The sequence below is a fragment of the Anomaloglossus baeobatrachus genome, chromosome 7 (assembly GCF_048569485.1).
Source record: "Anomaloglossus baeobatrachus isolate aAnoBae1 chromosome 7, aAnoBae1.hap1, whole genome shotgun sequence".
Classification (NCBI taxonomy): domain Eukaryota; kingdom Metazoa; phylum Chordata; class Amphibia; order Anura; family Aromobatidae; genus Anomaloglossus; species Anomaloglossus baeobatrachus.
This window is the reverse complement of record NC_134359.1, coordinates 299,798,999-299,822,009: the sequence shown is the minus strand read 5'-3', so window position 1 is coordinate 299,822,009 and position 23,011 is coordinate 299,798,999. Positions and strand designations below refer to the sequence as shown.

At 55.3% G+C, this 23,011-nt stretch overlaps 3 protein-coding genes across 3 annotated transcripts; 2 read left to right on the top strand and 1 right to left on the bottom strand.

Moving 5' to 3' along the window:
- The first annotated feature begins 215 nt into the window (after positions 1–215).
- Positions 216–11,030, top strand: CORO1A (coronin 1A). Its single transcript, XM_075318543.1, has 11 exons — positions 216–1,583; positions 1,932–2,137; positions 6,408–6,530; positions 6,636–6,765; positions 8,344–8,525; positions 8,667–8,786; positions 8,902–9,006; positions 9,086–9,231; positions 9,308–9,365; positions 10,047–10,268; positions 10,353–11,030. Exons 2-11 carry the CDS (start codon positions 1,940–1,942, stop codon positions 10,455–10,457), a joined length of 1,389 nt encoding a protein of 462 aa, XP_075174658.1. The 5' UTR covers positions 216–1,583; positions 1,932–1,939; the 3' UTR covers positions 10,458–11,030.
- A 4,656-nt stretch (positions 11,031–15,686) lies between these two features.
- Positions 15,687–18,067, bottom strand: LOC142246536 (bolA-like protein 2). The gene is made up of 3 exons (XM_075319599.1): positions 17,958–18,067; positions 17,543–17,640; positions 15,687–15,886 (listed from the first exon to the last, which is right to left on the bottom strand). The coding sequence occupies exons 1-3, from the start codon at positions 18,030–18,032 to the stop codon at positions 15,787–15,789; spliced, it is 273 nt and encodes a 90-aa protein (XP_075175714.1). The 5' UTR covers positions 18,033–18,067; the 3' UTR covers positions 15,687–15,786.
- A 433-nt stretch (positions 18,068–18,500) lies between these two features.
- Positions 18,501–22,615, top strand: LOC142246535 (structure-specific endonuclease subunit slx1-like). The gene is made up of 6 exons (XM_075319598.1): positions 18,501–18,696; positions 19,655–19,706; positions 20,432–20,776; positions 21,939–22,066; positions 22,289–22,373; positions 22,451–22,615. Exons 1-6 carry the CDS (start codon positions 18,524–18,526, stop codon positions 22,478–22,480), a joined length of 813 nt encoding a protein of 270 aa, XP_075175713.1. The 5' UTR covers positions 18,501–18,523; the 3' UTR covers positions 22,481–22,615.
- The last annotated feature ends 396 nt before the right edge of the window (positions 22,616–23,011 follow it).

Below are 23,011 nucleotides of genomic sequence, written 5' to 3'. Positions count from 1 at the left end.
CCCGTCTTTTGGCATTTTTATTAGTGAGGTACATGTGCTCGTGCTCGTCCTCGTCTCTGGAGCTTTTTCGGATGTGACTGTTGAGTGTTTTGGCTTTTGTGATAGGAGTTTCTGAGCTGATGCTGTACATAGAGACGTCCAGCAGAGGGCGCAGTGCAGCCATCACAGAATGTATGGACCGGTTATAGGACCACGCACCCTGCAGATGGCGGCATTATACAGGCGCGGGCAGAGGATGACAACAGAGAGAAATGGCATCATAGTGAGACTACAACTCCCAGCATGCCCTGACAGCCACCAAGAGTGAGCATGGGGCAACCTGAAGCTATATCCCCCTCCCCCCCACCGACTGCAGGAAGTGGTGACTGGGTGACACAATCCGGGTGAGGCAACGAGGGGTTACATCACAGCCCCCGGAAGCACGGCAAGATGGAAAGTAACAACAGGCGGCGCCACAATGAGCGCAGCCGGGACCCCCATAACATAACCGTATGTCCGCCACAATGAGCGCAACCGGGACCCCCATAACATAACCGTATGTCCGCCACAATGAGCGCAGCCGGGACCCCCATAACGTATCCACCATAACAAGCGCAACAGGAATCTCCATAACATAACAGTATGTCCGCCACAATGAGCACAGCCGGGACCCCCATAACGTATCCACCATAACGAGCGCAACCGGGACCCCCCATAACGTGTCCGCCATAACGAACGCAACAGGAACCTCCATAACATAACAGTATCTCAGCCACAATGAGCGCAACCGGGACCCCCCATAATGTAATAACGTGTCCGCTACAATGAGAGCATCCGGGACCCCCCATAATGTGTCCGCCATAACGAGCGCAACAGGAAACCCCATAACATGTGTCCGCCACAATGAGCGCAACCGGGACCCCCATAACGTAGTAACCCTCCGGAGGGGGGGGGGGGGGGGAGCAGCGCGCCCTCAGGAAACCAGTGCTGACCACTGTGACCATGTAGAGGGTAGATGATGCCAGATACGCCCCGGCTGCTGCAGAACCTCTTTGATCCTTACGTCACCTTCTATTAAAATAATAGTGGATGCAGCAATGCAGTGACCCGGCCCCTCCTGGAGGAAGGAATGGTCCCCTGCGGGGGCAGACCACCCCGGCGCCCCCTATAGGGCCGCGCTTGGATCCAGACACAATTTTGGAGCCTGCCTTGCCCACAGAGCTGACACTCTTCACCCCCCGGGGGTCACCATCACTTCCCATGAGTGTAATCAGCGGGCACAAGGGGCCTTATCTGAGGGACCCCTATAATCTGCACCTCTCGGCAAAAATATGGGGGTCCTATTAACCCTTTGTTCGCTTTTTGTGATATCACCGTGCTGTTTAACCCTTTGTCTACTCTGAGCCCAGAGGACCTGATTTCAAATCGCAGTTAACCCCTCCCCTGCTGAGGAGGAAGATAAGACACCCTCCGGCTTCCTGCCCTCCTCCTCCTCCTCCTCCTCCGTCTTACAGAATATTCTCCGAAAAAGCAGAAGTTTGATGCAGACCCCGAGCAGCTGACGCCGAGCATCACCCTCCACCGGACCCCGCAGCGCACAGCAGGTGAGAGGCGGGGGGCCGCCATTGTCCCGGGCACTCGGGGCATCAGTGATGACCCATATGGGGCATCCCAGGTCATAGGAAAGATGCTCCCAGCCATCACCTGCCGGAGCCTCATCCGTCCTCTCCGGGAGGGGTGCACATAGTTATGGGACCCATTTTGCTAGACCCCAATTAATGCCGCCCCCTCAATGGTTGCAGGACGTTGTGCCGCCATCAGGCTGCACAGTCTACGATTTGGCAATTATTGGATTTGGATTTACAGCAATGGTAAAATGGGATGAAGCTGCCATTTGTGACCACGACGTCCTTTTCGCGCCCCCCACTTTCCTCACTCTTTCCCCCCCCCAGGCCTCATCATGATGAGGAAGGTCGTCCGCACCAGTAAGTTCCGCCACGTCTTCGGGCAGCCGGTGAAGGCCGACCAGTGCTACGACGACATCCGCGTCTCGCAGAACACATGGGACAGCAACTTCTGCACCGTCAACCCCAAGTTCTTGGCCATCGTGGTGGAGGCCAGCGGCGGAGGAGCGTTCCTGGTACTGCCCCTGTCCAAGGTGGGTCATGGCGGACGAACGGTCGGGGGAGCTGGGCGCATTCATTTTACAGAAGTGTCTGCAAGAGCTGAAAGCGTTGGCTGCGGTCAGGATGTGGTGGTTTTGTCACAGGAAGTGGAGAGAGCTGATGCAGGTGAAAAGGCTGCGCCGTGTATGTACATAGACCCCGCCGGCCCGATCGCCCACGCCAGAGCCGTGTATGTACATAGAGCCCGCCGGCCCGATCGCCCACGCCAGAGCCGTGTATGAACATAGAGCCCGCCGGCCCGATCGCCCACACCAGAGCCGTGTATGTACATAGACCCCGACGGCCCGATCGCCCACGCCAGAGCCGTGTATATACATAGACCCCGACGGCCCGATCGCCCACGCCAGAGCCGTGTATGTACATAGACCCTGACGGCCCGATCGCCCACGCCAGAGCCGTGTATGTACATAGAGCTCGCCGGCCCGATCGCCCACGCCAGAGCCGTGTATGTACATAGACCTCGCCAGCCCGATCGCCCACGCCAGAGCAGTGTATGTACATAGACCCCGACGGCCCGATCGCCCACGCCAGAGCCGTGTATGTACATAGACCCCGACGGCCCGATCGCCCACGCCAGAGCCATGTATGTACATAGACCCCGCCGGCCCGATCGCCCACGCCAGAGCCGTGTATGTAGCTAGAGCTCGCCGGCCCGATCGCCCACGCCAGAGCCATGTATGTACATAGAGCTCGCCGGCCCGATCGCCCACGCCAGAGCCGTGTGTGTACATAGACCCCACCGGCCCGATCGCCCACGCCAGAGCAGTGTACGTACATAGAGCTCGCCAGCCCGATCGCCCACGTCAGAGCCATGTATGTACATAGAGCTCGCCGGCCCGATCGCCCACGCCAGAGCCGTGTATGTACATAGAGACAGACGGCCCGATCGCCCGCGCCAGAGCAGTGTATGTACATAGACCCCGCTGGCCCGATCGCCCACGCCAGAGCCGTGTATGTACATGTATGTACATAGAGCTCGCCGGCCCGATCGCCCACGCCAGAGCAGTGTATGTAGGCGTGGGTTCAAATCCCACCGCTGCCACCAATTGTGGAGACACGGGGCTCAGTGGGCGCTCTCGTCCACTAAAACCCGCCGCCTTTAGAAAGACAGCGTGGCTCAGGGCCCATCCCAACTGAACGCCGGCCTCCTTAACCGTGGGCGTAACACTACTCAGACAACACAGGGTGAGGGAACCACAATACTTAGACTTTATTGGATCCCCAAACAATTAACAGCACATAACACATAACCAGCAAAACACACAAATGTAACAGGCAACAGAGTGTCACCCTTCCGCTGCTCACCAGGGATTAGAATGTCCTTGCCTCACAGGTTCCAAGCTGTCTGAGGTCTGCAAAGTCTGTAACAGGTGACTGAACTGTCCCAACCTGAGTGTCCTCCTTAGGTAGTCCTGGTTTGATGTTACAATCCTGGCAGCTGGAGTCGAAATCCCTAGGCTGTGGATATGGTCTCCAACCGGGTCCGGAGTCCCTAGATTGAAGCCATAAGATATCCTGATCCTCCAGTCAGCTCCAAAGAGCTTAGACTGAATCCATCAACCATCATCAACCTGGTGGCTTAAAGAAGTCCTCTCTTATAGCCACAGCCCTCCCCCTGGACACACTGCGTCCTCATCCATTGGTTGGACAAGATTGCTTCTCCCATTGGACGAATTTCAAGCTACATGGACAATGCTCATTCAAATGATGTGCTTAGAAAGGCTGAGGGTGTACATGTAAACTGGGAGTCACTGACTAGACAATGGCTACTAAGGTAATTACATTATCAATACACAGCTACAATACAATGGTTACTGGAAATGTCTGGAGAACAATAGTCTAGCTTTCAGTGGCCAACACAATTACATTGAGTCAACAAGAGTCTTGTAAAAACAATGAGGGACTTCTCCCCCATCTATAGACAATCTATCGTGCTGTCTGGCTGGATTTTAAGAAACGTTAACCCATGAGAGTCCATGTCGTCACACATAGACCCCGCCGGCCCGATCGCCCACGCCAGAGCCGTGTATGTACATAAAGCTCGCCGGCCCGATCGCCCACGCCAGAGCCGTGTATGTACATAGACCCCGCCGGCCCGATCGCCCACGCCAGAGCCGTGTACGTACATAGACCCCGCCGGCCCGATCGCCCACGCCAGAGCCGTGTACGTACATAGAGCTCGCCGGCCCGATCGCCCGCGCCAAAGCCGTGTATGTACATAGACCCCGCCGGCCCGATCGCCCACGCCAGAGCCGTGTATGTACATAGACCCCGCCGGCCCGATCGCCCACGCCAGAGCCGTGTATGTACATAGACCCCGCCGGCCCGATCGCCCACGCCAGAGCCGTGTACGTACATAGACCCCGCCGGCCCGATCGCCCACGCCAGAGCCGTGTACGTACATAGAGCTCGCCGGCCCGATCGCCCGCGCCAAAGCCGTGTATGTAGCTAGAGCTCGCCGGCCCGATCGCCCACGCCAGAGCCGTGTATGTAGCTAGAGCTCGCCGGCCCGATCGCCCACGCCAGAGCCGTGTATGTAGCTAGAGCTCGCCGGCCCGATCGCCCACGCCAGAGCCGTGTATGTACATAGAGCCCGCCGGCCCGATCGCCCACGCCAGAGCCGTGTATGTAGCTAGAGCTCGCCGGCCCGATCGCCCACGCCAGAGCCGTGTATGTAGCTAGAGCTCGCCGGCCCGATCGCCCACGCCAGAGCAGTGTATGTAGCTAGAGCTCGCCGGCCCGATCGCCCACGCCAGAGCCGTGTATGTACATAGAGCCCGCCGGCCCGATCGCCCACGCCAGAGCCGTGTATGTAGCTAGAGCTCGCCGGCACGATCGCCCACGCCAGAGCCGTGTATGTAGCTAGAGCTCGCCGGCCCGATCGCCCACGCCAGAGCCGTGTATGTAGCTAGAGCTCGCCGGCCCGATCGCCCACGCCAGAGCCGTGTATGTAGCTAGAGCTCGCCGGCCCGATCGCCCACGCCAGAGCCGTGTATGTAGCTAGAGCTCGCCGGCCCGATCGCCCACGCCAGAGCAGTTTATGTACATAGAGCCCGCCGGCCCGATCGCCCACACCAGAGCCGTGTATGTACATAGACCCCGCCGGCCCGATCGCCCACGCCAGAGCCGTGTATGTACATAGACCCTGACGGCCCGATCGCCCACGCCACAGCAGTGTATGTACATAGAGCTCGCCGGCCCGATCGCCAACGCCACGTGGTCCAATAAAGGGCATCCATAGCGGGTGCAGAGGTGGCGATTCCGCTCGTCGCTGCGTCCGGGGTAAAGTTGCCGTCCGTATACCGGAGCGCGGCGCTGTGGATGGCGCAGACAGGGCAGATACATACGTATCACACGGGGGCTGGCGGTGATCGCAGCACACAATGGCCCCTGTGTGTCCCCGTGACATCCCGCCATGTGTGAGTGATGGGGGGTGTTATTCCCTCCGGGGGTAGAGCATCTTATGACCGTCATAAAAGCTGTGGAGCCGCCGAGGACGAGCAATTAACCCCTTCAGCCACTGGCGCGTGGAAATTGAACGTGGTTCCTGTCGGCGCAACCCATTATCTGGTGCCGAGGCGGGACGGGCACAAAATGTGGTGATCAGGCACACAACTGGGCTGCGGCCCCTCAGCACCGGGGGTCCTCCCATGGCTCGCAGGTCGTGTGCTCTGCAGTAATTGGGGAAGTGCCGGTGACTCCCCGCGGCGCAGACTTGCCCTTATTTGGTGCTGAAGGTTGATTTTCGTGACACCTTCCTCGTACAAACCACAGCGATGGGAGGAACGAGTGTGAAACCCACAGCACTATTATCACCAGAATCGCTGCAGAGCATCCGACCGCAGAGCATCGCACAGCCTCCACGAGACTGGAATCAGCACCTCCGCGCCCGCGCTGCTGTGTAGTCACGGCCTCTTAAAGGGCAGCTCCATAATACGAGTTATACAGTGTATGGAGTGGGGGAAGGGAAGCGACAACGACCCCCGAGCACATTGCTGGCGCACTATCCTGGTTGTCAGAGCTGCACTCACACTTCTGCCGTATTGCTGTAAGCTCCTGGGCTGCGGCCCCCCCGGCCCCCCCCCTCTGCGGCCCCCCCGGCCCCCCTCCTCTGCGGCACCCCCGGTCTCCCCCTCTGCGGTGGGCTGTAGGAGACGCAGTGGTCGCACCAGGCAGGACTGATGGCCGCTCCTCCGGGGGCTGAAACGCGTCAGGTCCCCCTCACGTGTGGTCTCTTCACAGACAGGACGCCTGGATAAGTCGCAGCCGCTGGTCTGCGGGCACACGGCGCCGGTGCTGGACATTGACTGGTGCCCGCACAACGACAACGTCATCGCCAGCGGCTCCGAGGACTGCACCGTCATGGTAAGACTCGCTGCTGCCCCCCGATGGTGGCTTCATAGTAGTGGGAATGTGGCCAGGTCATGTATCTGCATGTATACCTCACTCGCGCCTCCACTTTCTGACCAGGTATGGGAGATTCCGGACGGCGGTCTCAGCCGCCCCATCACAGAGCCCCTGGTCACTCTGGAGGGCCACACCAAGAGGGTGGGCATCGTTTTATGGCACCCGACTGCACAGAACGTCCTGCTGAGCGCAGGTGAGTCATAGTAATGCAATACAGGTTGCACTGCTAGCAATGGGAGGAGGAAAAATGGAGATCTGCAAGATTCACAGTATAACCCTTTATAATACAGGCTGCACTGCTAGCCATGGGAGGAGGGTAGTGGTGTTCTGTAAGAGGCGGGCACAGTATTACCTATGTCTGATAGCATAGGCTGCACTGCTAGCTCTGTAGGGAGGGTAGTAGTATTCTGTAAGAAGCGGGCACACTGTAACCCATGACATGTAGCGCAGGCTGCACTGCTAGCTTCAGAAGAAAGAAAGTCGTTCTGTAGGAACTGCAGACAAGAAGCAGAACTGTGAAACCCATGTCTTATAGCACAAGCTGCACTGTTAGGCGTGATGGAAGGGTAGCGGTTTTCTGTAAGGAGTGTAAGTAATAAGTGGATACAGTGTAACACATTATACACTACAAGCTGCACTTTTTGCTGTAAGGGTAGCATGGTGGTATTATGTTAGAAATGTAGGTACAAAGCAAGCACAGTATAATCCATGTTATATAGCACAGGCTGCACTGGTAGGTGTGGGGGCACAGTATAAACCATGCCATGTAACACAGGCTGCACTGGTAGCTGTGGGGGCACAGTATAAACCATGTCATGTAACACAGGCTGCACTGGTAGCTGTGGGGGTACTGTATATAAACCATGCCATGTAACACAGGCTGCACTGGTAGCTGTGGGGGTACTGTATATAAACCATGCCATGTAACACAGGCTGCACTGGTAGCTGTGGGGGCGCAGTATGAACCATGCCATGTAACACAGGCTGCACTGGTAGCTGTGGGGGCGCAGTATGAACCATGCCATGTAACACAGGCGGCACTGGTAGCTGTGGGGGCGCAGTATAAACCATGCCAAGTAACACAGGCTGCACTGGTAGCTGTGGGGGCGCAGTATAAACCATGCCATGTAACACAGGCTGCACTGTTGGCTCTGTGAGGAGGGTAGTGGTGGTATGTAAGGCATGCAGTTAGTAAGTGGGCACTGTCCAAGGTAAATAGCTCAGGCTGCACTGGTAGCTCTGGGGGCACAGTATAAACCATGCCATGTAACACAGGCGGCACTGTTAGCTGTGGGGGCACAGTATAAACCATGCCATGTAACACAGGCTGCACTGGTAGCTGTGGGGGCGCAGTATAAACCATGCCATGTAACACAGGCTGCACTGTTGGCTCTGTGAGGAGGGTAGTGGTGGTATGTAAGGCATGCAGTTAGTAAGTGGGCACTGTCCAAGGTAAATAGCTCAGGCTGCACTGGTAGCTCTGGGGGCACAGTATAAACCATGCCATGTAACACAGGCGGCACTGTTAGCTGTGGGGGCACAGTATAAACCACGCCATGTAACACAGGCTGCACTGGTAGCTGTGGGGGCGCAGTATAAACCATGCCATGTAACACAGGCTGCACTGTTGGCTCTGTGAGGAGGGTAGTGGTGGTATGTAAGGCATGCAGGTAGTAAGTGGGCACTGTCCAAGGTGAATAGCTCAGGCTGCACTGCTAGCTGTGGGGGTAATGTACCCATGTACTGAAATACTTCGGTCTCCCGTCCCCAGGTTGTGATAACGTCATCCTAATCTGGGACGTGGGCTGCGGTCAGTCCATCATCTCCATAGATGAGACCCACACCGACCTTATCTACAGCGTGGCCTGGAACAGGAACGGATCCCTGATCTGCACCTCCTGCAAAGACAAGAAGATCCGGATCATAGAACCCAGAGCTGGGACCGTCATAACGGTGAGCGTGCAGAGCATTGCACCTGCAGAGCATTGCACATTACTTTGTAATGTAAGGGTAACCCCTGAATACACCAGTGGGGGGCGGCAGAACATTCGCCCCCCGAGCAATGCCCCAATAATGACATCATGTTCCCTGCAGGAGAAAGACAAGCCGCACGAGGGCAGCCGGCCGGTCCGCGCCATCTTTGTATCTGATGACCAGATACTGACCACAGGGTTCAGCCGGATGAGCGAGCGGCAGTTGGCCCTATGGGACACGGTGAGTCCATGTAAAGTGCTGCCACCTAGTGCACACTGACGCTGTCCTGCAGATGTGGTGACGGTGTGCGGCTCTGCAGAGCGTCTCACCTCCGGATCCTGTGTCTCCCCCACAGAAGGCCGTGGACTCGCCGCTGACCCTGCAGGAGCTGGACACGAGCAGCGGCGTCCTCATTCCCTTCTTTGACCCCGATACGAATATCGTCTACGTGTGCGGGAAGGTGGGCGATGGCGGGTTATACAGCGCTCGTCTTTACGGGGTGCAGTAAGTTGTGGGGTCACATCTGGGTCTCGTCGCAGGGGGACAGCAGCATCCGCTACTTCGAGGTGACGGACGAGGCGCCGTACGTCCATTACCTGTCGCTGTACAGCAGTAAAGACTCCCAGCGGGGGATGGGCTATATGCCGAAGCGCGGCCTGGAGGTCAACAAGTGCGAGATCGCCAGGTAGGTGTCACGGCGGAGCGCTGCCCCCTGCAGGCTCGGAGGACCCGCGGTGACGGCCAGTATATTATTACTGCAGGTTTTACAAGCTGCACGAGAGGAAATGTGAACCCATCGCCATGACGGTGCCCAGGAAGGTGAGAGCCTGCCACCGGGGGCATCAGACGAGCAAGGGGCACGACTACCACGCCGGCATCAGACGGGCACAGGGCGAGGGGCACGACTACCACGCCAGCATCAGACGAGCACGGGGCGAGGGGCACGACTACCACGCCGGCATCAGACGGGCACAGGGCAAGGGGCACAACTACCACGCCAGCATCAGACGGGCAAGGGGCACGACTACCACGCCAGCATCAGACGGGCACAGGGCGAGGGGCACGACTACCACGCCGGCATCAGACGGGCACGGGGCAAGGGGCACAACTACCACGCCTGCATCAGACGGGCACGGGGCAAGGGGCACGACTACCACGCCGGCATAAGACGGGCAAGGGGCATGACTACCACGCCAGCAGACGGGCACAGGGCGAGGGGCACGACTACCACGCGGATATCAGAAGGGCACGGGGCAAGGGGCACGACTACCAAACCAGCATCAGACGGGCACGAGGTGAGGGGCACGACTACCACGCCAGCATCAGACGGGTGAGGGGCGAGGGGCACGACTACCACGCCGGCATCAGACGAACACGAGGCGAGGGGCATGACTACCACGGCAGCATCAGACGGGCACGGGGCGAGGGGCACGACTACCACGCTGGCATCAGACAGGCACGGGGCGAGGGGCTTGACTCTACCACTCCTCTCCTCCGCAGTCTGACCTGTTCCAGGAGGATCTGTACCCGGACACAGTCGGCCCGGACCCCGCCATCACAGCGGACGAGTGGCTGTCGGGGAAGAACGCGGAGCCGCTACTCATCTCCCTGAAGGACGGGTACGTCCCGAGCAAAAGCCGAGAACTGAAGGTCACAAAGAACGTCCTGAACGTGCGGCTGCCGAAACGCAGCCAGTCCTCCAACGGGGGCGGAACGTGTGCGGTAAGAGGGCACCGCCACTGCCGGCTGTCAGTGACTGACGAGTCCCGCTCCACCCATAACCCACCTCCCCATTATCCCCCGCAGGACTCCACCCTGGAGAAGCTCCTGGAGGACATAAAGCAGCTGCAGGCGACCGTCACAGAACAGGGGCAGCGCATCGCCGAGCTGGAGGGCAAAGCCGCCAACTAGCCCAGAAAGACCCCGTAATCCCGCGCTCCCCCGGGGTGAAGAGTCTTCAACCGGATCCTCAGACAACGGAACAGCGGACAGACTGTGATAGCGGAGCTAATAATACCGCCAGATGTGCCGCCTGCGCCCACAGTCATCGGTGCCATCCTGGAGGGGCACAGCCAGGTGTAAATAATACTTAGAGTAGTACCCGATGCCCCCCACCCAAGAAGACCCCCGGAGCCGTCATCTTCTGTCAGGCGCTTCCATGTCCTGCCCCCCTGTGCGGCCAATACGATGATCATCACACCCAGCTTTCCTGCTGTCCTGAATGTCAGCTCTGCCCGATCATCCAGCGATCTGCCTGATCATCCAGCGATCTGCCCGATCATCCAGCGATCTGCCCGATCATCCAGCGATCATCCAGCGATCTGCGAGGGGAGGACGATGCTGCACCGGAGATAAAGCGGCAAAGCGACAACCTGACAGAAGACGACGGCGCCAGGAAGAGATCATTCTATATTACATGTGCTTTTAATATAAATTCTGTTTAATAACGATGGACCCAAGAAATAAAAGAGAATCTATCTACAAGATCAAACGCTTCATGTCAACTTATACACGAGAGCCCCAAAAATACTGTCTGCAGCCACCACTAGGGGGAGCTCCCTGTATACAGAGATACATGATAAGATCCTGTCTGCAGTCACCACTAGGAGGAGCTCCCTGCATACAGAGATACATGATAAGATCCTGTCTGCAGCCACCACTAGGGGGAGCTCCCTGTATACAGAGATACATGATAAGATCCTGTCTGCAGCCACCACTAGGGGGAGCTCCCTGTATATAGAGATACATGATAAGATTATGTCTGCAGCCACCACTAGGGGGAGCTCCCTGTATACAGAGATACATGATAAGATTATGTCTGCAGCCACCACTAGGGGGAGCTCCCTGTATACAGAGATACATGATAAGATCCTGTCTGCAGCCACCACTAGGGGGAGCTCCCTGTATACAGAGATACATGATAAGATCCTGTCTGCAGCCACCACTAGGGGGAGCTCCCTGTATACAGAGATACATGATAAGATCCTGTCTGCAGTCACCACTAGAGGGAGCTCCCTGTATACAGAGATACATGATAAGATCCTGTCTGCAGCCACCACTAGGGGGAGCTCCCTGTATACAGAGATACATGATAAGATCCTGTCTGCAGTCACCACTAGGGGGAGCTCCCTGTATACAGAGATACATGATAAGATCCTGTCTGCAATCACCACTAGGGGGAGCTCCCTGTATACAGAGATACATGATAAGATCCTGTCTGCAGCCACCACTAGGGGGAGCTAACTGTATACAGAGATACATGATAAGATCCTGTCTGCAGCCACCACTAGGGGGAGCTCCCTGTATACAGAGATACATGATAAGATCCTGTCTGCAGCCACCACTAGGGGGAGCTCCCTGTATACAGAGATACATGATAAGATCCTGTCTGCAGTCACCACTAGGGGGAGCTCCCTGTATACAGAGATACATGATAAGATCCTGTCTGCAGCCACCACTAGGGGGAGCTCCCTGTATACAGAGATACATGATAAGATCCTGTCTGCAGTCACCACTAGGGGGAGCTCCCTGTATACAGAGACACATGATAAGATCCTGTCTGCAGCCACTACTAGGGGGAGCTCCTGTATACAAAGATACATGATAAGATCCTGTCTGCAGACACCACTAGGGGGATCTCCCTGTATACAGAGATACATGATAAGATCCTGTATGCAGCCACCACTAGGGGGAGCTCCCTGTATACAGAGATACATGATAAGATCCTGTCTGCAGCCACCACTAGGGGGAGCTCCCTGTATACAGAGATACATGATAAGATCCTGTCTGCAGCCACCACTAGGGGGAGCTCCCTGTATACAGAGATACATGATAAGATCCTGTCTGCAGTCACCACTAGAGGCAGCTCCCTGTATACAGAGATACATGATAAGATCCTGTCTGCAGCCACCACTAGGGGGAGCTCCCTGTATACAGAGATACATGATAAGATTCTGTCTGCAGTCACCACTAGGGGGAGCTCCCTGTATACAGAGATACATGATAAGATGCTGTCTGCAGCCACCACTAGGGGGAGCTCCCTGTATACAGAGATACATGATAAGATCCTGTCTGCAGCCACCACTAGGGGGAGCTCCCTGTATACAGAGATACATGATAAGATCCTGTCTGCAGCCACCACTAGGGGGAGCTCCCTGTATACAGAGATACATGATAAGATCCTGTCTGCAGTCACCACTAGAGGGAGCTCCCTGTATACAGAGATACATGATAAGATCCTGTCTGCAGCCACCACTAGGGGGAGCTCCCTGTATACAGAGATACATGATAAGATTCTGTCTGCAGTCACCACTAGGGGGAGCTCCCTGTATACAGAGATACATGATAAGATCCTGTCTGCAGCCTCCACTAGGGGGAGCTCCCTGTATACAGAGATACATGATAAGATTCTGTCTGCAGTCACCACTAGGGGGAGCTCCCTGTATACAGAGATACATGATAAGATCCTGTCTGCAGCTACCACTAGGGGGAGCTCCCTGTATACAGAGATACATGATAAGATTCTGTCTGCAGTCACCACTAGGGGGAGCTCCCTGTATACAGAGACACATGATAAGATCCTGTCTGCAGCCACCACTAGGGGGAGCTCCCTGTATACAGAGATACATGATAAGATCCTGTCTGCAGTCACCACTAGGGAGAGCTCCCTGTATACAGAGATACATGATAAGATTCTGTCTGCAGTCACCACTAGGGGGAGCTCCCTGTATACAGAGATACATGATAAGCTCCTGTCTACTGCCACCACTAGGGGGAGCTCCCTGTATACAGAGATACATGATAAGATTCTGTCTGCAGTCACCACTAGGGGGAGCTCCCTGTATACAGAGATACATGATAAGATCCTGTCTGCAGCCACCACTAGGGGGAGCTCCCTGTATACAGAGATACATGATAAGCTCCTGTCTGCAGCCACCACAAGGGGGAGCTCCCTGTATACAGAGATACATGATAAGATCCTGTCTGCAGCAGCCACTAGGGGGAGCTCCCTGTATACAGAGATACATGATAAGATCCTGTCTGCAGCCACCACTAGGGGGAGCTCCCTGTATACAGAGATACATGATAAGCTCCTGTCTGCAGCCACCACTAGAGGGAGCTCCCTGTATACAGAGATACATGATAAGATTCTGTCTGCAGCCACCACTAGGGGGAGCTCCCTGTATACAGAGATACATGATAAGATCCTGTCTGCAGCCACCACTAGGGGGAGCTCCCTGTATACAGAGATACATGATAAGATCCTGTCTGCAGCCACCACTAGAGGGAGCTCCCTGTATACAGAGATACATGATAAGATCCTGTCTGCAGCCACCACTAGGGGGAGCTCCCTGTATACAGAGATACATGATAAGATCCTGTCTGCAGCCACCACTAGGGGGAGCTCCCTGTATACAGAGATACATGATAAGATCCTGTCTGCAGCCACCACTAGGGGGAGCTCCCTGTATACAGAGATACATGATAAGATCCTGTCTGCAGTCACCACTAGGGGGAGCTTCCTGTATACAGAGATACATGATAAGATCCTGTCTGCAGTCACCACTAGGGGGAGCTCCCAGTATACAGAGATACATGATAAGATCCTGTCTGCAGCCACCACTAGGGGGAGCTCCCTGTATACAGAGATACATGATAAGATCCTGTCTGCAGCCACCACTAGGGGGAGCTCCCTGTATACAGAGATACATGATAAGATCCTGTCTGCAGTCACCACTAGGGGGAGCTCCCTGTATACAGAGATACATGATAAGATCCTGTCTGCAGCCACCACTAGGGGGAGCTCCCTGTATACAGAGATACATGATAAGATCCTGTCTGCAGCCACCACTAGGGGGAGCTCCCTGTATACAGAGATACATGATAAGATCCTGTCTGCAGCCACCACTAGGGGGAGCTCCCTGTATACAGAAATACATGATAAGATGCTGTCTGCAGCCACCACTAGGGGGAGCGCCCTGTATACAGAGATACATGATAAGATTCTGTCTGCAGCCACCACTAGGGGGAGCTCCCTGTATACAGATACATGATAAGATCCTGTCTGAAGCCACCACTAGGGGGAGCTCCCTGTATACAGAGATACATGATAAGATCCTGTCTGTAGTCACCACTAGGGGGAGCTCCCTGTATACAGAGATACATGATAAGATCCTGTCTGCAGTCACCACTAGGGGGAGCTCCCTGTATACAGAGATACATGATAAGATCCTGTCTGTAGTCACCACTAGGGGGAGCTCCCTGTATACAGAGATACATGATAAGATCCTGTCTGCAGTCACCACTAGGGGGAGCTCCCTGTATACAGAAATACATGATAAGATGCTGTCTGCAGCCACCACTAGGGGGAGCTCCCTGTATACAGAGATACATGATAAGATCCTGTCTGTAGTCACCACTAGGGGGAGCTCCCTGTATACAGAGATACATGATAAGATCCTGTCTGCAGTCACCACTAGGGGGAGCTCCCTGTATACAGAAATACATGATAAGATGCTGTCTGCAGCCACCACTAGGGGGAGCTCCCTGTATACAGAGATACATGATAAGATCCTGTCTGCAGCCATCACTAGGGGGAGCTCCCTGTATACAGAGATACATGATAAGATCCTGTCTGCAGCCACCACTAGGGGGAGCTCCCTGTATACAGAGATACATGATAAGATCCTGTCTGCAGTCACCACTAGGGGGAGCTCCCTGTATATAGAGATACATGATAAGATCCTGTCTGCAGCCACCACTAGGGGGAGCTCCCTGTATACAGAGATACATGATAAGATCCTGTCTGCAGTCACCACTAGGGGGAGCTCCCTGTATATAGAGATACATGATAAGATCCTGTCTGCAGCCACCACTAGGGGGAGCTCCCTGTATACAGAGATACATGATACGATCCTGTCTGCAGCCACCACTAGGGGGAGCTCCCTGTATACAGAGATACATGATAAGCTCCTGTCTGCAGCCACCACTAGGGGGAGCTCCCTGTATACAGAGATACATGATAAGATTCTGTCTGCAGCCACCACTAGGAGGCGCTCCCCCAGCGGTGACTGCAGACAGGATCTATATGCAGGGACCTGTAGTATCGCGGTAGATGAGACACTATAGGACAAATAGATGTGACATTTCCTAGACACATTTTATTGTTACATGTGATTGGTCGCTGGTCCCCGGGTGCAGCGTCCTCAGTGCATATATAATGATGCCGCCTCCGTCCTCATCACTTTTCCTTCTCTTTTTCCCACTGCGCTGGAGTCAGAGTTTTCTGTTCAAAGGCGTGGATGATCTTCAGCTCTTCTGCCAGGCAGCTGTTAACGAGCCTGCGAGAGAGCGGAGGGGCACGAATGAGGACTGTAATGACCGGGTCATGAGAGCCCGTCAGCCGCAGCAAGGCGTCCATCCACGACGGGAGCCTAATGTCACGCGGCCCCCGGGATAAAAGCCTGGAAACGTATGGGCAGCACCAGCACTAACCAAAGACACGGGATACACTGATATATAGGAGATACATACTCTGTATTACACACCACAACAGTGACTGCACCAGCAGAATAGTGAGTGCAGCTCTAGAGGATAATACAGGAGGTAACTCAGGATCAGTAATGTAATGTATGTACACAGTGACTGCACCAGCAGAATAGTGAGTGCAGCTCTAGAGGATAATACAGGAGGTAACTCAGGATCAGTAATGTAATGTATGTACACAGTGACTGCACCAGCAGAATAGTGAGTGCAGCTCTGGAGTATAATACAGGAGGTAACTCAGGATCAGTAATGTATGTGCACAGTGACTGCAGAATAGTGAGTGCAGCTCTGGAGTATAATACAGGAGGTAACTCAGGATCAGTAATGTATGTGCACAGTGACTGCAGAATAGTGAGTGCAGCTCTGGAGTATAATACAGGAGGTAACTCAGGATCAGTAATGTATGTGCACAGTGACTGCAGAATAGTGAGTGCAGCTCTGGAGTATAATACAGGAGGTAACTCAGGATCAGTAATGTATGTGCACAGTGACTGCAGAATAGTGAGTGCAGCTCTGGAGTATAATACAGGAGGTAACTCAGGATCAGTAATGTATGTACACAGTGACTGCAGAATAGTGAGTGCAGCTCTGGAGTATAATACAGGAGGTAACTCAGGATCAGTAATGTATGTGCACAGTGACTGCAGAATAGTGAGTGCAGCTCTGGAGTATAATACAGGAGGTAACTCAGGATCAGTAATGTATGTGCACAGTGACTGCAGAATAGTGAGTGCAGCTCTGGGGTATAATACAGGAGGTAACTCAGGATCAGTAATGTATGTGCACAGTGACTGCAGAATAGTGAGTGCAGCTCTGGAGTATAATACAGGAGGTAACTCAGGATCAGTAATGTAATGTATGTGCACAGTGACTGCAGAATAGTGAGTGCAGCTCTGGAGTATAATACAGGAGGTAACTCAGGATCAGTAATGTAATGTATGTGCACAGTGACTGCAGAATAGTGAGTGCAGCTCTGAAGTATAATACAGGAGGTAACTCAGGATCAGTAATGTATGTACACAGTGACTGCAGAATAGTGAGTGCAGCTCTGGAGTATAATACAGGAGGTAACTCAGGATCAGTAATGTATGTACACAGTGACTTCAGAATAGTGAGTGCAGCTCTGGAGTATAATACAGGAGGTAACTCAGGATCAGTAATGTATGTGCACAGTGACTGCAGAATAGTGAGTGCAGCTCTGGGGTATAATACAGGAGGTAACTCAGGATCAGTAATGTATGTGCACAGTGACTGCAGAATAGTGAGTGCAGCTCTGGAGTATAATACAGGAGGTAACTCAGGATCAGTAATGTAATGTATGTGCACAGTGACTGCAGAATAGTGCGTGCAGCTCTGGAGTATAATACAGGAGGTAACTCAGGATCAGTAATGTAATGTATGTGCACAGTGACTGCAGAATAGTGAGTGCAGCTCTGGAGTATAGGTGTCACCTGTGCCTCTGGAGCAGCGCTTTGCCTTCGAACTGCGGAGACACCACTATGGCCCTGAAGCTGGTGGAGCAGTGATCGGGGGACGTGTCTTCTACTTCCTGGGGGGACAGAGATACAGGGGTCAGTAATCACCTGGAGAACTACAATTCCCAGCAGTCAGCACACATTGATATCTGTCTCAGCTGTTCCCTTTACGTTGGTCGTCTCCGCGGTATTTTGGGGTCTCAGGGGCGCAGCTTCACCCAGCGTAAGTCACCATAGTAACCAGTGATCATCCCGACAAGTGTGAAGTGAGTCACGTGACGGGCTGACCCCTGCACATGCGCCTGTAGTGACCGGGGGCTGGGAAGGTTGCCTGGGACTTGTAGTCCTCCTCAGTGACAGTGAGGCCGTCACGTGACCGGGCGCCCCTCACCACATGTTCCGCCTGCAGCTCGCGCCTCAGCTTCTCCTTCAGGGTCTCCGCGCTGATCTCGCCGTCTCCAGCCATGATCCCACCACCTGACACACTGCGCCTGCGCAAACACTACCGCACTGCGCGGGGCTCCGGCTCTGCTCATTGGTCCAACGTTGTCCAATCAGCACTGACCATAGTGACTGACAGGAGTTTCGTGCAATTACTGAGCGCGAGGTAATGAAGGAGGCGGGGACATATACAAAGCAGCCAATCAAATATCATATAACTTTAGGCCCCGGTATTTGTGATCTGGGCTGTCCAAGTTATTGCCTGAAAATAAAAATGTTCACATTTGTAACTTTTCTTCAGCATTAGATGGAGATCTGTGACATAATCACATAATAATGACTGCAGTAAACGCCCTTTACCTCGTGTAATCTCTGACTGCGGGATTATCTCAGTTTAATAATATACACATACAGGCGTTTGCGTTGGACGAGCCTGCTGCTATGGAAGCCATGACCAGGCCCCCGTCTCCAGGAAGTGTCTGCAGAGGGGCGGAGCTGCTGCTCTCCGCGGGCGGGATGGTGGTGGAGGTGGAGGGGTTCTTCGGGGTTTATCTCCTTTATTGCACGAACCCGAAGTATAAAGGACGAATCTACATCGGCTTCACCGTGAACCCGGAGCGGCGCATCCAGCAGCACAATGGCGGCAAACAAAAGGGCGGAGCCTGGAAGACGAGTGGGCGGGGCCCCTGGTAACGTCTCCTCCCATCCCGACCTCTGCTTGCTGTCAGTGAAAGTGACTGAGCCCATTATCTCCCCGCACTGCTGGGGTTTGGTGCAATGTGTCAGTTCGGAGCTTTAGCTGGAGGCGCATTGTGTGCACTGGATACACTGCAGCAAATCCTCAGCTGTGAGCAGGTCACTAACAGTAAGGCGCAGCTGACTGGGGGGCGTTTGGGGCCCTTCATTGTGGGGGGGCGATCATGGCCCTTTGTTTGGGGGAAGGGCCCTCATTGTTGGGAGCAGAGCATTCAAGGGCTCCTTGTTTTGGGGGCTGAGGTGCTCGGAGGCCTCTCATTTGGGGTTGGAGGCGTTCTGGGTCTCATTTTGGGGGTGCACTCGGGGCTGGGGGCGCTCAGGGCCCTTCATTTGGGGGAGTGTTTGGATCCATTCTTTGTGGGGTGAGGCACACAGGGCCCTTTGTTAGGGGTGGGGGCGCTCGGGGTCTCCTGTTGTGGGGGGGTGCGCTCAGGGCCCTTCATTTGGGGTTTGAGGCATTCTGGGTCTCGTTTTGGGGGTGCACTCGGCGCCTTTGTTGGAGGGAGCGCTCAGGGACCTCATTTGAGGGAGGAGTGTTCAGCTCCCTTCTTTGTGGGGTGCTCAGGGCCCCTTGTTGGGGGTGGGATGCACAGGGTCTCTCATAGGGGTGCACTCGGGGCCCCTTGTTGGAGGGAGCTTGGGGCCCCTTGTTGGGGCTGGGGGCGCTTGGGATCTCTCGTTGTGAGGGGTGCATTCGGGGCCCTTCATTTGGGGGAGGAGTGTTCGGATCCCTTCCTTGTTGGGGGTGGGGCGCGCGGGGCCCCTTGTTGGGGGTGGGGCGCGCGGGGCCCCTTGTTGGGGCGCGCAGGGGGGCCCTTGTTTTGGGGCTGCACTCGGGGCCCCGGCCTCTCTTACACCATCCCTGTGTGACATTTCCTTCCCCTTATACAGGGACATGGTGCTGATCGTCCACGGATTCCCGAATGACATCGCAGCCTTACGGGTGAGCAACCAGTGTGAGCTGTACAGGGACAATGAGGCGGCTGAAGTGTGAGCGCAGCTCTGGGTGTGATTGGAGGATGTGATTGGAGGATGTGATTGGAGTGCCGCCCTCTAGGTGTGCATGTAAGAGTTCAGCTCTGGGTGTGAGTGGAGGATGTGAGTGGAGGATGTGATTGGAGTGCCGCCCTCTAGGTGCTGGGTGTAAGAGTTCAGCTCTGGGTGTGAGTGGAGGATGTGATTGGAGTGCCGCCCTCTAGGTGCTGGGTGTAAGAGTTCAGCTCTGGGTGTGAGTGGAGGATGTGATTGGAGGATGTGATTGGAGTGCCGCCCTCTAGGTGCTGGGTGTAAGAGTTCAGCTCTGGGTGTGAGTGGAGGATGTGATTGGAGGATGTGATTGGAGTGCCGCCCTCTAGGTGCTGGGTGTAAGAGTTCAGCTCTGGGTGTGAGTGGAGGATGTGATTGGAGGATGTGATTGGAGTGCCGCCCTCTAGGTGCTGGGTGTAAGAGTTCAGCTCTGGGTGTGAGTGGAGGATGTGATTGGAGTGCCGCCCTCTAGGTGCTGGGTGTAAGAGTTCAGCTCTGGGTGTGAGTGGAGGATGTGATTGGAGGATGTGATTGGAGTGCCGCCCTCTAGGTGCTGGGTGTAAGAGTTCAGCTCTGAGTGTGACTGGATCTTAAGAATCCCACATTCATCTCTGGCTGTAACCGTTGGTCCCGTCTCCTCAGTTTGAGTGGGCCTGGCAGCACCCGCACGTCTCCCGCCGGCTCACCCACGTGCCACGCAAGACAAAGAAGCAATCCAGCTTTGACTTCCACCTGATGGTCCTCTACCACATGCTGCGCGTGGCCCCCTGGAAGCGCCTGCCCCTCACCCTGCGCTGGATCAGGCAGGAATACCACAGAGCGCTGCTGCCCCTGCTCCAGCCCCCGCTGCACATGCCGCTGGCGTACGGGCAAGTGAGGGCCAAGCCCATCGCTAAGACACAAGGGGAAAAAGGCCAAGAAGAGGAGGGGAGCGGCCAACTGCAGAGCGTCTGCCAGCGCTGCCGGGTCTGCTACAGCAAACTGCAGGTGGGTGTCCGGGTGTACAGCGAGGGGCGCAGTATATAGGGGTGCACTCACACAGGTGTACAGTGAGGGGTGCAGTATATATGTGTGCACTCACATGGGTGTACAGGGAGGGGTGCAGTATGTAAGGGTGCACTCACATGGGTGGACAATGAGGGGCGTGGTATGTAGGGGTGCACTCATACGGCAAGGGGTGTACAGTGAGGGGTGCAGTATGTAAGGGTACACTCACATGGGTGGACAGTGAGGGGCGTGGTATGTAGGGGTGCACTCATATACAGCAAGGGGTGTACAGTGAGGGGTGCAGTACGTAGGGGTGCACTCACACGGGTGTACAGTGAGGGGTGCAGTATATAGGGGGTGCACTCACACGGGTGTACAGTGAGGGGTGCAGTATATAGGGGGTGCACTCACACGGGTGTACAGTGAGGGGTGCAGTATATAGGGGGTGCACTCACACGGGTGTACAGTGAGGGGTGCAGTATATAGGGGGTGCACTCACACGGGTGTATAGTGAGGGGTGCAGTATATAGGGGTGGACAGTGAGGGGCGCTGTATGTAGGGGTGCACAGTGCGGTGGAGGGCGCTGTATGTAGGGGTGCACTCACATACTGCAGGGGGGGTGTACAGTGAGGGGCGCAGTATGTAGGGGTGCACTCACACTGGTGGATATTGAGGGGTGCAGTATGTAGGGGTGCACTCACATACTGCAGGGGCTGTACAGTGAGGGGCGTAGTTCATACAGGTGCACTCACACGGGTGGACAGTGAGGGGCGCAGTATGTAGGGGTGCACAGTGGGGTGGAGGACGCTGTATGTAGGGGTGCACAGTGGCGTGGAGGGCGCTGTATGTAGGGGTGCACAGTGGCGTGGAGGGCGCTGTATGTAGGGGTGCACAGTGGCGTGGAGGGCGCTGTATGTAGGGGTGCACAGTGGCGTGGAGGGCGCTGTATGTAGGGGTGCACAGTGGCGTGGAGGGCGCTGTATGTAGGGGTGCACAGTGGCGTGAGGGGGGCTGTATGTAGGGGTGCACAGTGGGGTGGAGGGCGCTGTATGTAGGGGTGCCCTCACACGGGTGCACAGCGGGGTGGAGGGTGCAGTTGGGGAGCACTGACCTAGCCGTTGTGACTGTCCCATGTGCTGACCCCTCTTCTTCTCCCCGGCAGGGTCCGGATGACGCCCTGCGCTGCGTCCACCCCGGCTGCTCTATGGCCGCCCACATCTTCTGCTTGGCCAAACTCTTCCTGCAAAGTGAGCCTGAGCACCTGATCCCCTTGGAGGGCGTCTGCCCCAGGTAAGCCCTCCCCCGCAGAGCCAGGCATTGTATAGAGATCTGTGCTGTGGATTTCTTTCCGTCAGACGGGCCGCTGGATACATTGTAACAAACCCTCAGCTGTGAGATGGGGCAGAAACCCTCGAGTTCTACATGTAACTGAGGCTGCTCCGTGGTTCTGTGCTGAGCGGAGTTCTGCTCTGAAGGACGAGCTCGTGACCTCTGCCGCCTCCTCTCTTGCAGCTGCGGGAATTCTGTTCTGTGGGGAGACCTGATCCGACATAAGAAGGGTTGCTATGGCGATCTGGAGGAGATCTCACCAACGCAGGTGGAGTAGACCTGATCTCCCCCTCCACCTCCCGCCGGACCCTGGGGCTGGATGTAACGTCCTCTTCTCTCCTGCAGGGTCACTGGGTGGACGAGCTGCACGGCTGATGGATGACGCCCGCCCGCGCGATGTATATACTGTACAGCGGATGCTCCTCTACACTGTGCATGCTGGGAGTTGTAGTGCGACACTGAGGTTTTAATATCATGTAATTTGATCTGTAATAAATATTATGGCCACAAGATTGTAAAGAGCCGTATAATGGAGCGGACACGAGCCGGCCCCGGAACAGAAGTGACCACCATGAGCCCGGAGTCATTCATTTATAGGGGGAGACAGTCACCTCAGTGCGGGGGAGGGGCCGGAGATCGGGGTCTGGGTAGATCCCAACAGATCACCCCTTGTGGTCTCTTTAGGACTCACGGTCATCACAATTTCTGGGGTTTCGCAGCTTCTCGAGGGCCGGAGATCTGCAGTTTCCTGGTTGAGGACCCAAAGTGTCCCTGTTTTGTTACCTGACCACTTTTCCCCTTGTGACCCGGTCTCTAATATTGTGAAAGGCAGGATTCGGATAATTATACTCCAGTAACCGTAGAAACAGCCAACTAAAGGCTACTTTACACGCTTCGATATCGGTC

Excerpts from the sequence above, each read along its gene's own strand:
- LOC142246535 (XM_075319598.1), top strand. The coding sequence starts at position 18,524 with ATGGTGGTGGAGGTGGAGGGGTTCTTCGGGGTTTATCTCCTTTATTGC. Across the intron at positions 20,777-21,938 it reads TCTGCTACAGCAAACTGCAG|GGTCCGGATGACGCCCTGCG; the intron begins GTGGGTGTCCGG and ends TCTCCCCGGCAG. Across the intron at positions 22,374-22,450 it reads AGGAGATCTCACCAACGCAG|GGTCACTGGGTGGACGAGCT; the intron begins GTGGAGTAGACC and ends TCTCTCCTGCAG.
- CORO1A (XM_075318543.1), top strand. The coding sequence starts at position 1,940 with ATGATGAGGAAGGTCGTCCGCACCAGTAAGTTCCGCCACGTCTTCGGG. Across the intron at positions 6,531-6,635 it reads CCGAGGACTGCACCGTCATG|GTATGGGAGATTCCGGACGG; the intron begins GTAAGACTCGCT and ends CTTTCTGACCAG. Across the intron at positions 8,787-8,901 it reads AGTTGGCCCTATGGGACACG|AAGGCCGTGGACTCGCCGCT; the intron begins GTGAGTCCATGT and ends TCTCCCCCACAG.
- LOC142246536 (XM_075319599.1), bottom strand. The coding sequence starts at position 18,032 with ATGGCTGGAGACGGCGAGATCAGCGCGGAGACCCTGAAGGAGAAGCTG. Across the intron at positions 17,641-17,957 it reads AGCTGCAGGCGGAACATGTG|GAAGTAGAAGACACGTCCCC; the intron begins GTGAGGGGCGCC and ends CTGTCCCCCCAG. Across the intron at positions 15,887-17,542 it reads GCGCTGCTCCAGAGGCACAG|GCTCGTTAACAGCTGCCTGG; the intron begins GTGACACCTATA and ends GCTCTCTCGCAG.